Source organism: Musca domestica, unplaced genomic scaffold (genome assembly GCF_030504385.1).
Source record: "Musca domestica strain aabys unplaced genomic scaffold, Musca_domestica.polishedcontigs.V.1.1 42, whole genome shotgun sequence".
Classification (NCBI taxonomy): Eukaryota; Metazoa; Arthropoda; class Insecta; order Diptera; family Muscidae; genus Musca; species Musca domestica.
The window spans coordinates 5,640,388-5,651,604 of record NW_026712329.1 but is presented as its reverse complement, the minus strand read 5'-3'; the positions used below and the strand labels follow the sequence as shown (position 1 = coordinate 5,651,604).

At 35.1% G+C, this 11,217-nt stretch overlaps 2 protein-coding genes across 2 annotated transcripts; one reads left to right on the top strand and one right to left on the bottom strand.

Annotated features, from left to right (window-relative positions):
- Positions 1-1,379: 1,379 nt before the first annotated feature.
- LOC101897202 (wolframin) lies at positions 1,380-6,248 on the top strand. The gene is made up of 4 exons (XM_005175096.4): positions 1,380-1,683; positions 1,764-1,862; positions 1,956-3,592; positions 4,487-6,248. Exons 1-4 carry the CDS (start codon positions 1,617-1,619, stop codon positions 5,393-5,395), a joined length of 2,712 nt encoding a protein of 903 aa, XP_005175153.1. The 5' UTR covers positions 1,380-1,616; the 3' UTR covers positions 5,396-6,248.
- A 2,888-nt stretch (positions 6,249-9,136) lies between these two features.
- Positions 9,137-11,124, bottom strand: LOC101897383 (glutamate--cysteine ligase regulatory subunit). The gene has a single exon (XM_005175097.4). It carries the CDS (start codon positions 10,866-10,868, stop codon positions 10,071-10,073), a length of 798 nt encoding a protein of 265 aa, XP_005175154.1. The 5' UTR covers positions 10,869-11,124; the 3' UTR covers positions 9,137-10,070.
- Positions 11,125-11,217: the final 93 nt, after the last annotated feature.

The window sequence follows — 11,217 nt, the reverse complement described above, 5'->3', positions numbered from 1 at the left end:
ATTGCGGATCACACTTTAAAGCTATTAAACAGTTTAGCCATAAAAATGAAAGATTGAACAGTTTGGATTATTTTTGAGAGAAAATCCAAGCATTTCATTTATTTCACGCACTATTTAACTGATTTGAAAAATGAGGAACAAATTTGAAAATATGAAAACAACAACAATTTTTATTGAGTCTGTATCTACCTATATTCTTCTACCATGGGTCTTCCGATAGAAACAGTGTTGTTAGCTTTTAACTTTCAATTTCCATAAACATTTTGTGTTCGAAAGTTATAATTTTTCTTATAACTGCTGAATTAGCAATTTTGAAAACTATCGATTGAGACCAGCCCTCAGCTTCAGCCAAAACGTGCCTCATCGAAATAACGGTTTTAGACCCTAGGTCTCTTTAGACTAAATCCGTTTGAGGACATTTAGAGTCGATTTTTGGAAGCCCGTCCGTCCGTCTGACTGGCTGGTGCGCACGATTACACTCAAAGGGAGTATCCGATTTGGTACAAACTTAGTATATCTTAATATTATTTTCAAACTGAGTTCCAAGATGGGCGATATCAGCAACTCCTTCAAGTACCTCCCCCACCAAGGATCAACATTTAGAATAATTATAAATCTTATATAGTACGATTGTCTTCAAATTACACACATCACAATATATGTATTAACTCAAGGCGTGAAGATGGAATATATCAAATTACAAAGTTTATTTTCTCTGTTTAGAATGAGGGACCAAAGTGAATTTGCCGAATGTTTAGAATAAGGCAAAGGAAAATTGATGCAACAGTATATAGGGTTCTACATATCAAAAGTTGATAATAAATCTGGTGACTCGATTTTTTGATGTGGCATTTGCTTTAGTTGCACCTTTCTCTCGACTCTTTCGGTTACACCCTCACAAAGGATCAAATTTTTGAATATCGATGAATCTCATAAAACACGAAAGTATCATCCGATTTCATTCAGACTTGGCACATCTCAATATTTCCATCAACACAAGATCTGTAATAAATTATCACAATGAACAATATTGGCCCATTCCCTCGGTACCTACTCAACAATTTGAATAATCCAAACAGTATTCAAAATATATTTAACCACCACAACCGACTGAAACTTTTTAACTTGTTTCTTTTGCATTTTGAAATGTCATAATTTATTATTATTATTTTTTTTTTGTTTGACATATGCTCTCATTTTTTAAGGATGGGACATGTTTCATCTTCGATTGCATGAAAATGTTGGTGTGGGAAATCTATTACATATTCCACAATTTGCGGCGAACAACGAATCGAATGCTAATCAAGTGAAGTGGAAACGACACAACTGCCACATCAAAAAATCGAGTAACCAGCTTTATTATCAACTTTTGATCTGTAGAACCCTATATACTGTTGCATCAATTTTCCTTTGCCTTATTCTAAACATTCGGCAAATTCACTTTGGTCCCTCATTCTAAACAGAGAAAATAAACTTTGTAATTTGTTGCTTCTTATGTGATCTTTATTGGTCATTTGCTTTAATTGCACCTTTCGTCGAACTGTTGCAAGACTTACTCCGCCAAAAAGTCTTTGAAATCCTTGAAATGTTTTGCCAATAAAAAAGACAGATTCAAAATGGCAACTTGGACCAAAAACCAACCAATGGGTTCGTCATCGGCCAGAAGAAAATGGAATTTAGAAGGTAAGTCAATTAGTTTCGACGCCCACAATCTTCATTTTTAAATGTAAAAATATCGTTTTTCTTTGTTTCTACACCAACAGATCGCACGTCGTTGAATAACTTGAAATATCATATTGCATCAGAAGGTTGCTCTGAAGTGCAGTATGATTTGGCCAAACAGTTGTTGGAGAAAAACTTGGGTACATTTTCAAAAAAAAAAAAAAATATATATATATATATATATATATATATATATATATATATTTTAATCCATTAAATGTATTCCTTTGCAGAAGACAATGTTGAAGCTTCAAATCAACAAGCCGTCCATTGGCTTATTTGCGCCGCTCAGCAGGGACACGAAGAAGCAGCGAGTCTTTTACAAAAATGCTATGATGAAGGCTGCGGCATAACAGCTGAAAATGAAAATGAAGTACGTTTATCACTCTCAATGACACCTGGTGAACGGGCAGCAAGAAAGGCGGCACGTGAACTTTTTGCCTGTCTCTCCAACGGTGGTAAACACATAACACCCAAACAGTTGGAGCGGAAAATGCGCGAAATATATAAAATGCAAAAGGCTCGAAGACATGCGGGTGACTCAACATCTACATCCGAAGATGAAGATCATGTGCCGCAACAATCTCTGGAAGATGGCTCAGGACCTTCCCTTAGCAATGGTTCAGTTAATTTACGACATCAACCAAAAGAACGTAAAAGAAAAACCCGTCGAAGCCATTTAAATGCACCCGAACCGACGGCTGACAACGATCAAATCACTGAAGAAAATTTGGTTTCGGCCGCTGTTAATTATGCAGCTGGACGTATGCCGGCTGTCAACGACGTCATGACCTTGACGGTGCCTCATCCTTCCTCATTGGACCATGTACCTTGTTTTCATCGATTACTATTCCATCCTATAGTGTTCTTTACGTTGCTATATCATCGTATGATTAATATTGTGGCTGATTTTCCCAAGCGTGTACCTCAAAGTGTTAGGCTGGCTTTGCTGCTCATCGTCTATTGGTTGGTGTCTACAGATAATCTGACAACAGCATTACCGGTGGGATTCTATTACCTTTGTTGGTCCATCATGATTTGGTCCACATGTAAAATGCTTAAGACCAAACATGATTTTATCGACTTTCGTATATGGTCTGGACTATTTCTATCCTATGGTGACCATAATATTGAAGCTGATATATCGGAGAATCGTTTCCTGAGGAATAATATGCAACCTTATCTATATTTCTTTTGTGCTTTCATCGGAAACTTCCTGGTATACCCACTGCTGCCACCCGAATGGTTGCCTCATTCCGAACTGACAATCGTGGCTGGTATATTTGTGTTCTTTTCCATGCTGGCATTCATGTATTCTACACAACGTTTTCCTGATTGGATATTTCTCATATCGTTTGGCGTTAATGTTTTGGCTAAATACCCCTATGAAATGGATGATGTTGTAACAACTGGCTGGCGTTTCTTGGATCTGAAAGTGCCCACATTTTGTTCCTTCGTCATTGGCAATGGCATCGAATTCTGTTTAAACTGTCGCACAGCCCTATATCTGTTGATCCCAGTATTTTTGGTACATTTAGCCAAAAGATCAAATTGGCACGGAACATATACAACGCTAATTCCGCATTGTGTTACGCTCAGTTGGCTTCAGTTGTGTATTACTAGTGCCCAAAGTGCTACAATGTTTGGTGTGGTTCGAGCAACACTCGGACTGGCGGGAGTTCTACTATTCCTACCCTTGTTTGGTTTGGTGTCTCTGTTGATTCCAGTTTTTGTTGTCGTTGAATGGTTGGGTTTTACAAATCCAAATTTGCGCTTGGGCAGTACTGTTATTGTCTCGCTGTTGGCCGTTTTGTTCTCATGTTTCTTGGCCATAAATCGTACAACGCAGAAATATGTAACTATTTTGCAGGTAAGTTGAAACCAACAGTTAATTGACAATTAACATTTGTATTACGTAAGAGGAATTATAGAATATATTCTCATTGCATTTTATTATAAAATATTAAGACAGTTAAGTACAATTTTACATCGCTCCTTTTAGATTATTACTTAGTAGAGGGAATGAAAGGCATTTTAGTTGATTACGATTGTGCTACATTAGGATTATGTTCTACAGTGTTAACCATCCATGCCATAAACAAGGCACCTATGGGTCGCTACAAGTAAAGCCACTGTGAAATGCATCCAATGTACAATTTGTGGTCTGATCTCCCAGCTTTTCACTATGTCATTCCTGCATGAATAGAGCAGAATATGGCTCATTTTGGTATGTTCCTCGATGTTACCGTTCCAGTTTAATCGCTGACCCGACAACCTTGTCATGGCCCGAACTTGACAACTTTGCAATAGATCTGAAATAGTTAGAAGGAATCTGCCACTTACCACTAGATTATTGGTTTGGACAAATACCATTGTTTTTAATCGGTCGAAACTAATATTTTAACGATCGACAAAAATCAAAGCAGGAGTGCGGTATAACTCTGCTGACGCTTCCCACAACCTAGAATTGACTATTCTGCTGTTTTTCATTATATCAATCCACTAAATCAGTATAGTTCGAATAAAAGAGGCATATAGGGCATCATTAACGTTTCCGACATTTGATGTAAACGGGCTGTGCTTATTGTATAACAGTTTAAATTTGACCGAACTTTCTAGCCCTCCTATCCTCCCCAAAATTTTTACTAGAAATGAAGATAAGGAAGGTAATAATTCTGTAGTATTTAAGCAATGTATGATTAGGGCAATTTTAACAATCTATCATATTTGACGGTATCAAAAATAAAATAATTTATCTTTTTAGGTCCTTATTTGCATAACCGCAGCCTGTGTTTTAACATTCCCCTATATGACATCCAGCTTTAAGGACACTTCTCGATTTAATACAATGATACCTGATTTAAAACATCATCAGTCTGTAATAACTACCCTTCCAACCGAGGAGGTACATATGCCACCTCCACCGCCAGAATATCTAACATGGCAACGATTCTATAGCCACTGTGGTCCGCAAGCTTGGTGGAAGGAAAACAATAAAATCAAGACTCAATTGAAATGTGCCCATCTGGAAGGTTTACCCGTGTCCTGGGAAGGTGATGTGACACAAATTCAAATAGCCAGTGTTAAAAATAAACCAGCTTGGTACATCAACAAATACTTACCATCATGGCTGGCTAAAATCATAACCTGTTGGTATGGTGAACGTTTGTCGGCAATTAACAAATGCGCTGCTCCTCAAGATCGCCTGTGTAATGACTTTGAAGAAATTCTAAAAACTAGCAATTTAGATCAACAATGTTCCTTACAAAAATGGAATCAGTATGAATATGAAATACGTATAAATATGTATGCCGGCATATTGGATAAACGTCGGCAAGAAGTTGTGTTGCAGGCTCAACATAAATTTGGTAATTTTTCTAAGCGTTTAATTGAAGGTGATCGTGTACATTTTTATGGTACCCTAACAAATAGTCGCATTGTTTCCCTGCCACCCTCAACACATATCTATGAAGAATATCTATTGGGTGGCTCTCCCGTGGCCCATATCAAATTGGCCGCCATTGAATGTTTACAGTGTCAAGATCGTGATAATCCGCCTGTTATTATTGATTCATTGATCAAATCACCTGTCGATGCAAGAATGCGAGATTTAATGCGTGGCATTAAGTATTTGTTGAATGTCTTCTTGAGTCCATTGATAACGTTTAAATAAAAACCTGTACACCCAGACGTTTTTCTTCATGCAACAAAATGCGCTTGGTTTTATATTTACTGCATCTGGTGGAAAGCCTCATTTAACTATGGTTTAATGGTTACATTTTTATTAAATGTTGGAGGGGAGTTCATTTAAGAGCATTTGGCAACGATCTAGCTGTCCGTATATCTGACTTGTGCAAACAATAAAATATTCTTGAAACTCTTCACACCTTATACTTTAAATTCAAACAGCGGACTGTATTGGTTTGTAGCTCGACTGCTGATACACAAAAATCATAAAACATATTCCCAGTTTTTGATTTGTTTGTTGAGCAACATTTTATTTCCTTCAAATTTAGGACAATTTCAAAACAAGATTACATCGGTCCACTCCACAACAAACCTAGCCACAAACTCTTAATGTAAATGCAAAACTTTTGCACAATTTTAATATCTGATTTGGTCTAAAATGTTGTGGTAATATTTCAAACTAACTTACATCGAATAAAAAATAAATATCGGCACAATCCTTTTCGTACCTCCTTACAAGCACGTCTTGCAAAAGTCATTGGCTGAAGTTTTATATAGTTTCTACTCCTTTTAAATGTGTTATATTTTCCTTAATATTTTCCATATTACCTCTATTATATATTGTTATCGATTTATTACTCACATTTATGTACATGCCCCCCTAAAAGTACTGAAAATGTATGAATATTTCGTGTGTGTGTTTCTCTCTTCTATAATTTTAATATTTAATTTTCTCACACCCAATGTACAACTTGATTATTGAAATATATATTTGTATGTACATGTCTATCTAATGCTAACTTGAATTAAAAAGTAAAATGATTAATTATTATTAGTAATTATTAATAGTTTTAAATGTCACCTAGGTCAATCGACAGAAATTATATTACTAATAAAACAAAATAAAATATAAACGTTTCCAAAATCAATTATTAAAAGCAAATTAGCAAAATTTAATAAGTATTTATGATGTCGCAAATATTTATGGTATTGCTTCTAAATAAAAGCTAGAGTTTTCTACAACTTTTTTTATCTATGTTTCGGAAGTGTTGAAAATTTGTTCATCCAATTTTTAACCAACTACGGAGTATACGATTTTTTTACAATGTCATTGTGAATTTCATTAAAGAGTTAGTCAGTTATCAGCGTAATGAGTGTAGAGTATATTTGTAATGACATGTATGTTCATACTACACACAAATAACAAGAAATTTGTTGTTGTTGACATTATCGTAATTGTCGGTATGCACAGTACACAGCAGTCATAACTCAATGCATGTTAGATTGTGTGTTGATTTGACTTTAATTACTAATATTTAACCCACTGCGGAATGACACGATTTTAAATTTTATATAGACTAGAGGTTATTTAAACCTACGTACTCCCACATAAGAAGAGACTGGAAAGAGTTTTAAAATGTACTAAAACAAACTAGATATTGATTTATGAAACTTTCTAAGCCAAATTTAATTTTGAAATTTACACTTGCTGGACACAATTTTTTTTAAATTCTTGAAATTATGCAAAATTTTGGTATAAAGTAAAAAACCTGAAGTACCAAATTACAGAAATTAGTTTGAATATTGTGGTTAATATCAGGAAGTACAATTAAGACACTTTTATTGAATAGATACTTTTTCCTTACATATAACCGTTTGGGTCAGCCGTACCAGATATGATCTTCCCGGCTCGGCTTCAAAAGGAAGTGGACTAAATTTTGTCCAACTTAGCCGGAATTTTCAACGCTTGCCTAAATTTTTTTCTAAAATCCAAAAACCTGGCAGGAGGCTAAGTTAGTTTGTATCCTAGTTTTTATTCCCGCAACTTGGAAAGGCAAGTTACGCAATACCTAAGTCTTATCGACCCACAAGTCTAACATTAATCTTACTCAAACCATGGTTGGCTTTACACTAGGAAAACAAAATTGGGGGACTTCTATGAACCAGTCTTCCTGAACAATACAATCAACATTTCCTATAAGGTTATAAGGGTTTGATTCTAGATAAGAAACTTAGTTGGAGAAACCACATTCAAGAAAGAGCTTATAAAGCTCACAGATGCTGGACAACGTGTAAAAGATGTCACAATGTCTATTCAAGAGCTTAATTAGATCCATTCTAACATACGAATCAGTTGTCTGGTGGACAGCTATGGATATAAAATGTCATACCAAAATATTGCTTAAACTCCAACGAATGTGCTGCTTAAGCAACACCAGCTAGGGCTTTAGAGACAATTGTGTATGTAGGGCGGGACTGGTACTTTTATTAACGAACCATATACCGAATCTCCTTTCGCTTGCCCGATCATAACACGATACTTCTGTAACTATAAGCGCCTCATCAATACCACAACCATAAGGACAAAAATACTTTAGTCGCTATTTTTATTTCTTCTAACTTCTAACTTCTATTTTTAATCAGTTAGAAATGGGCCATTTGAATAAATATTTAACGATAATTAGCTAGAAAATTAATAATGGTATCAAACAGTAACATTGAATGAATGTACTCAATACAATTGAATTCAATGAATTTACTTAGATTACCTGTCGTTCAATTATTGTTGATTCATTCAAAAAAGGGGAGAAAGATGGTCCAAAATCTCAAAAGTATGTGGCTAATTGATGAACATGAGTATCAAAGGCGACTTGAAAGTTCATTCATTATACCCTACACCACAAAGCGGTCAGGGTATTAAGTCTTTGTGCATTTGTTTGTAACAGGCAAAAGGAAACGAGATAGACCCATAGTTCCTTTTGATGATCTGCATAGAATCACATTCTGAGTCGATTTATGCATGTCCGTCCGTCCGTCTGTCTGTCCATATATTTTTGTAAGCAAAGTACAGTTCGCATGTATTGCCCTATCCAGATGAAATTTTGCACAGATCATTTGTTTGGCCCAAGGACGAACCCTATTGAAATTGGAGATAATCGGTCAAAATTTAGATATAGCTTCCATATATTACTTCGTCCGATTTACCTTTAATTGTGCACCAAACGTCTAATATTTGTCCAAATGGGATGGAATTTGGCACTTACGACCGAATTGAGTCTAGATGCTAGTATGTCAAATTTGGTGAAGATAGGTTCATATATTTGTTACCCACAATCGTAATATGCACTCCGTAACAACGATATTCGGGGAAATATATCAAATACAGCTCAGGAATGTCTTTGCCAAATTTTATGGGGATTGATTCAGATTTGGATATAGCTCCCATATATATCTTTATCCGATTTAAAATTAATTGTGCATCAAATACAAGTCCGAATTTAAAAGATACAAATGCTTCGGCATGTTTAGTCCTTTGAACTTTAAATTATAATTATAATCATAGCGTGTATGATTGAACTATCCCATAAAAACTTTTAATTGTAATGGGTATCATATAGTTGGCCCCGCCAGACTTTAAGACTTTCTTTACTGGTTTTTTATTATTGTAAAGTGGAAATAGCAACAAACGATTAAGAAATTCCATGGCTCAGCAGCAGTGCGATATCTACTTACAAAGCTAAAAATATACATACAAACCTACTAAGTGTGTGTATGGGGCCTGTGCAAACTATTGTTTCAAAACGTGATTCAATTGAATGGAGCAAAGCATCATATAAAGAGAGGCCCGGGCAACACATTGTGAAATAAACTATCATTATTGAGGAATTGTTTTCTCTTTAGTTGTGTGGGTTTTATTTATTTATATTTTGTTTTGATTAAACAGTAATTTTGATTTATTAGCAATTTTTTTGTTCAGCTTTTTCTTTATTTTCTATTTATCATAATTATTTACTACTACAATAACAACATATCCAAGTAGATATAAATTGTAAAACTTAAAAATTATTCAAAAGTATATCGTGAATAAAAAAACAAGACACTTTTTTAGTACAAAAGAAGAAATGCTACAGATAATAATAGTAATAAAAAGTAGATAATTTGTGATAGGATACTTCCTACATTGGGTTTTATGGTACACTGAGGGTGTATGAGAACAATAAAAATTGTAAAATTCCATGCAATTGAAAATTTTAGGCCAAAAATAGGCATTTTAAAATGTTTATACAAAACTCAAGGTTTATAAAATCATAACCAAGATTTTTGAGGTTCTACTTGCCGGACACTTCTGTCAAGTTTCCAGTACTAAGTTTATTAGGCGAAATAAATCACAACCACATTTAAATTGTTCCCACACACTTGCAGAGTATTCCTGGTTTCCATCATGATAATTGTGGAAATGAGTGTGTTGCAGATTGAGAGAAGGTGGTGGGCGAAATATTAATTCATATAATAGTGTATAAAAACTAACAATAAGTACAACTCTTTTGATAATTGTTAAAAAAAAATGTTAAATATAATGAGCAGGGCAGCAATCAACAATTTGCGTTAGGGTGAGGAACTTCCCCTTCAAAACGAAAATTAATGTTAATGACTGCGGTTAGTTGATTGGTTCTTTTCTTGACACTATTGTAAATCCCCTTAAGTATTTCTCACACTTTCTTTTTAATGGAACGGAAAAATGAATGTTGTATTTTCTTGTTTTTTTTTTTTTTTTTTTTTTTTGTAATTTGAACTATAAAAATATATGTGTTTATTTACTTAGAATCTGTTGTTTTGTTTTTGTTCTTATCATAGCTTCACATTTGCATTCCTCATTTCATTTATAACTCTTTCTTCTTTGTGGCCTGCACTATATAACCTTTGGCAGTAAGCACACCGCGACAGCGTACATGTACCTGATAACGCATCACCCAATCGACCGTATAACCGCCGGGAATGGTGAAATCATTATCGGCTAATAAAATTTCGGGGTCACCATGAGTCAGCAATTGTATATCATTTTGTGTACAAAATTCTTTCAATTCCGGTGGTACAACGCAACAATTAGCCAAATTAATTTGAGCTATGGTCGGAGGCACTCTGGCATAGCTGTGCAACTGCTGCAAGCTACTGCTGTCCAAATCGGCAATGCCCAACTGGCAAATTTGTTTCTTTTCCGCGAATTCTTGTAAAACATTCCAAATACTCTTTAGACTATTAACATCGACGGCATCACCGCCATGTGGATGATAAGCCACCACAAGATTATCAACATAATCCACTTTGAGTATATCCATTAAAGCTTTGACTGCCTCTTGCACCCCCATACCGCTGGCATTGTTTACAAATAATTTGGCTCCAATACTTATTTCGTTGCGTTGATTTTCCAATATTTTCTCTTGCAACTCTTTTTGAGCCCGCAGCACATGAGCTTCATTGTCGCTGTGACCAGTCACCAGCTGTAAATCGTCTTTTCCATCAGCGGCAGCAGCCGCCTGACAGTCGGTACATAATTTCAAGCTGTCTAACAGCTCTTCGTGCGATGTACGCAATGGTGTGGCATTGTCCACATTTAAAATGTTACCCGTGCTGATTAGAATTTTTTCTAATTTTGGATTATTCACAATTTCAGTTAACATGTTTGTTTTGTTGCTGTTTCTCTACTGCTTCCTTTTGATGTCTACTAGACTCTTCGCTTTTTATCAAATTTCTTTACGTCAGATCGTTTATCGTTGCCTTTTCACGTCTTCAGACAAGTACTGTGGGCTATCGCAAGATTGTATGTGGGCTTTTATATAAAAAATAAATAACTAAAGTATAAAAATAATTAAGATAAACGGCGTGCACACACTACTTGTCTCTTCGAACAAAAAAAAACGATGGAACACTCATTCACAAAACACATACATGAACACATGATTATTTTGACAAGTGCTTGGTGATGCCATATTGTTGTTATTACCATATTATCAATAAAAAATATGGCAA

What these genes read in the sequence shown, in the direction of transcription:
- LOC101897202 (XM_005175096.4), top strand. Translation starts at nt 1,617, where the DNA reads ATGGCAACTTGGACCAAAAACCAACCAATGGGTTCGTCATCGGCCAGA. An exon ending in AAGAAAATGGAATTTAGAAG is followed by an intron (nt 1,684 to 1,763) that starts GTAAGTCAATTA and finishes CTACACCAACAG; the next exon opens with ATCGCACGTCGTTGAATAAC. An exon ending in AATATGTAACTATTTTGCAG is followed by an intron (nt 3,593 to 4,486) that starts GTAAGTTGAAAC and finishes TTATCTTTTTAG; the next exon opens with GTCCTTATTTGCATAACCGC.
- LOC101897383 (XM_005175097.4), bottom strand. Translation starts at nt 10,868, where the DNA reads ATGTTAACTGAAATTGTGAATAATCCAAAATTAGAAAAAATTCTAATC.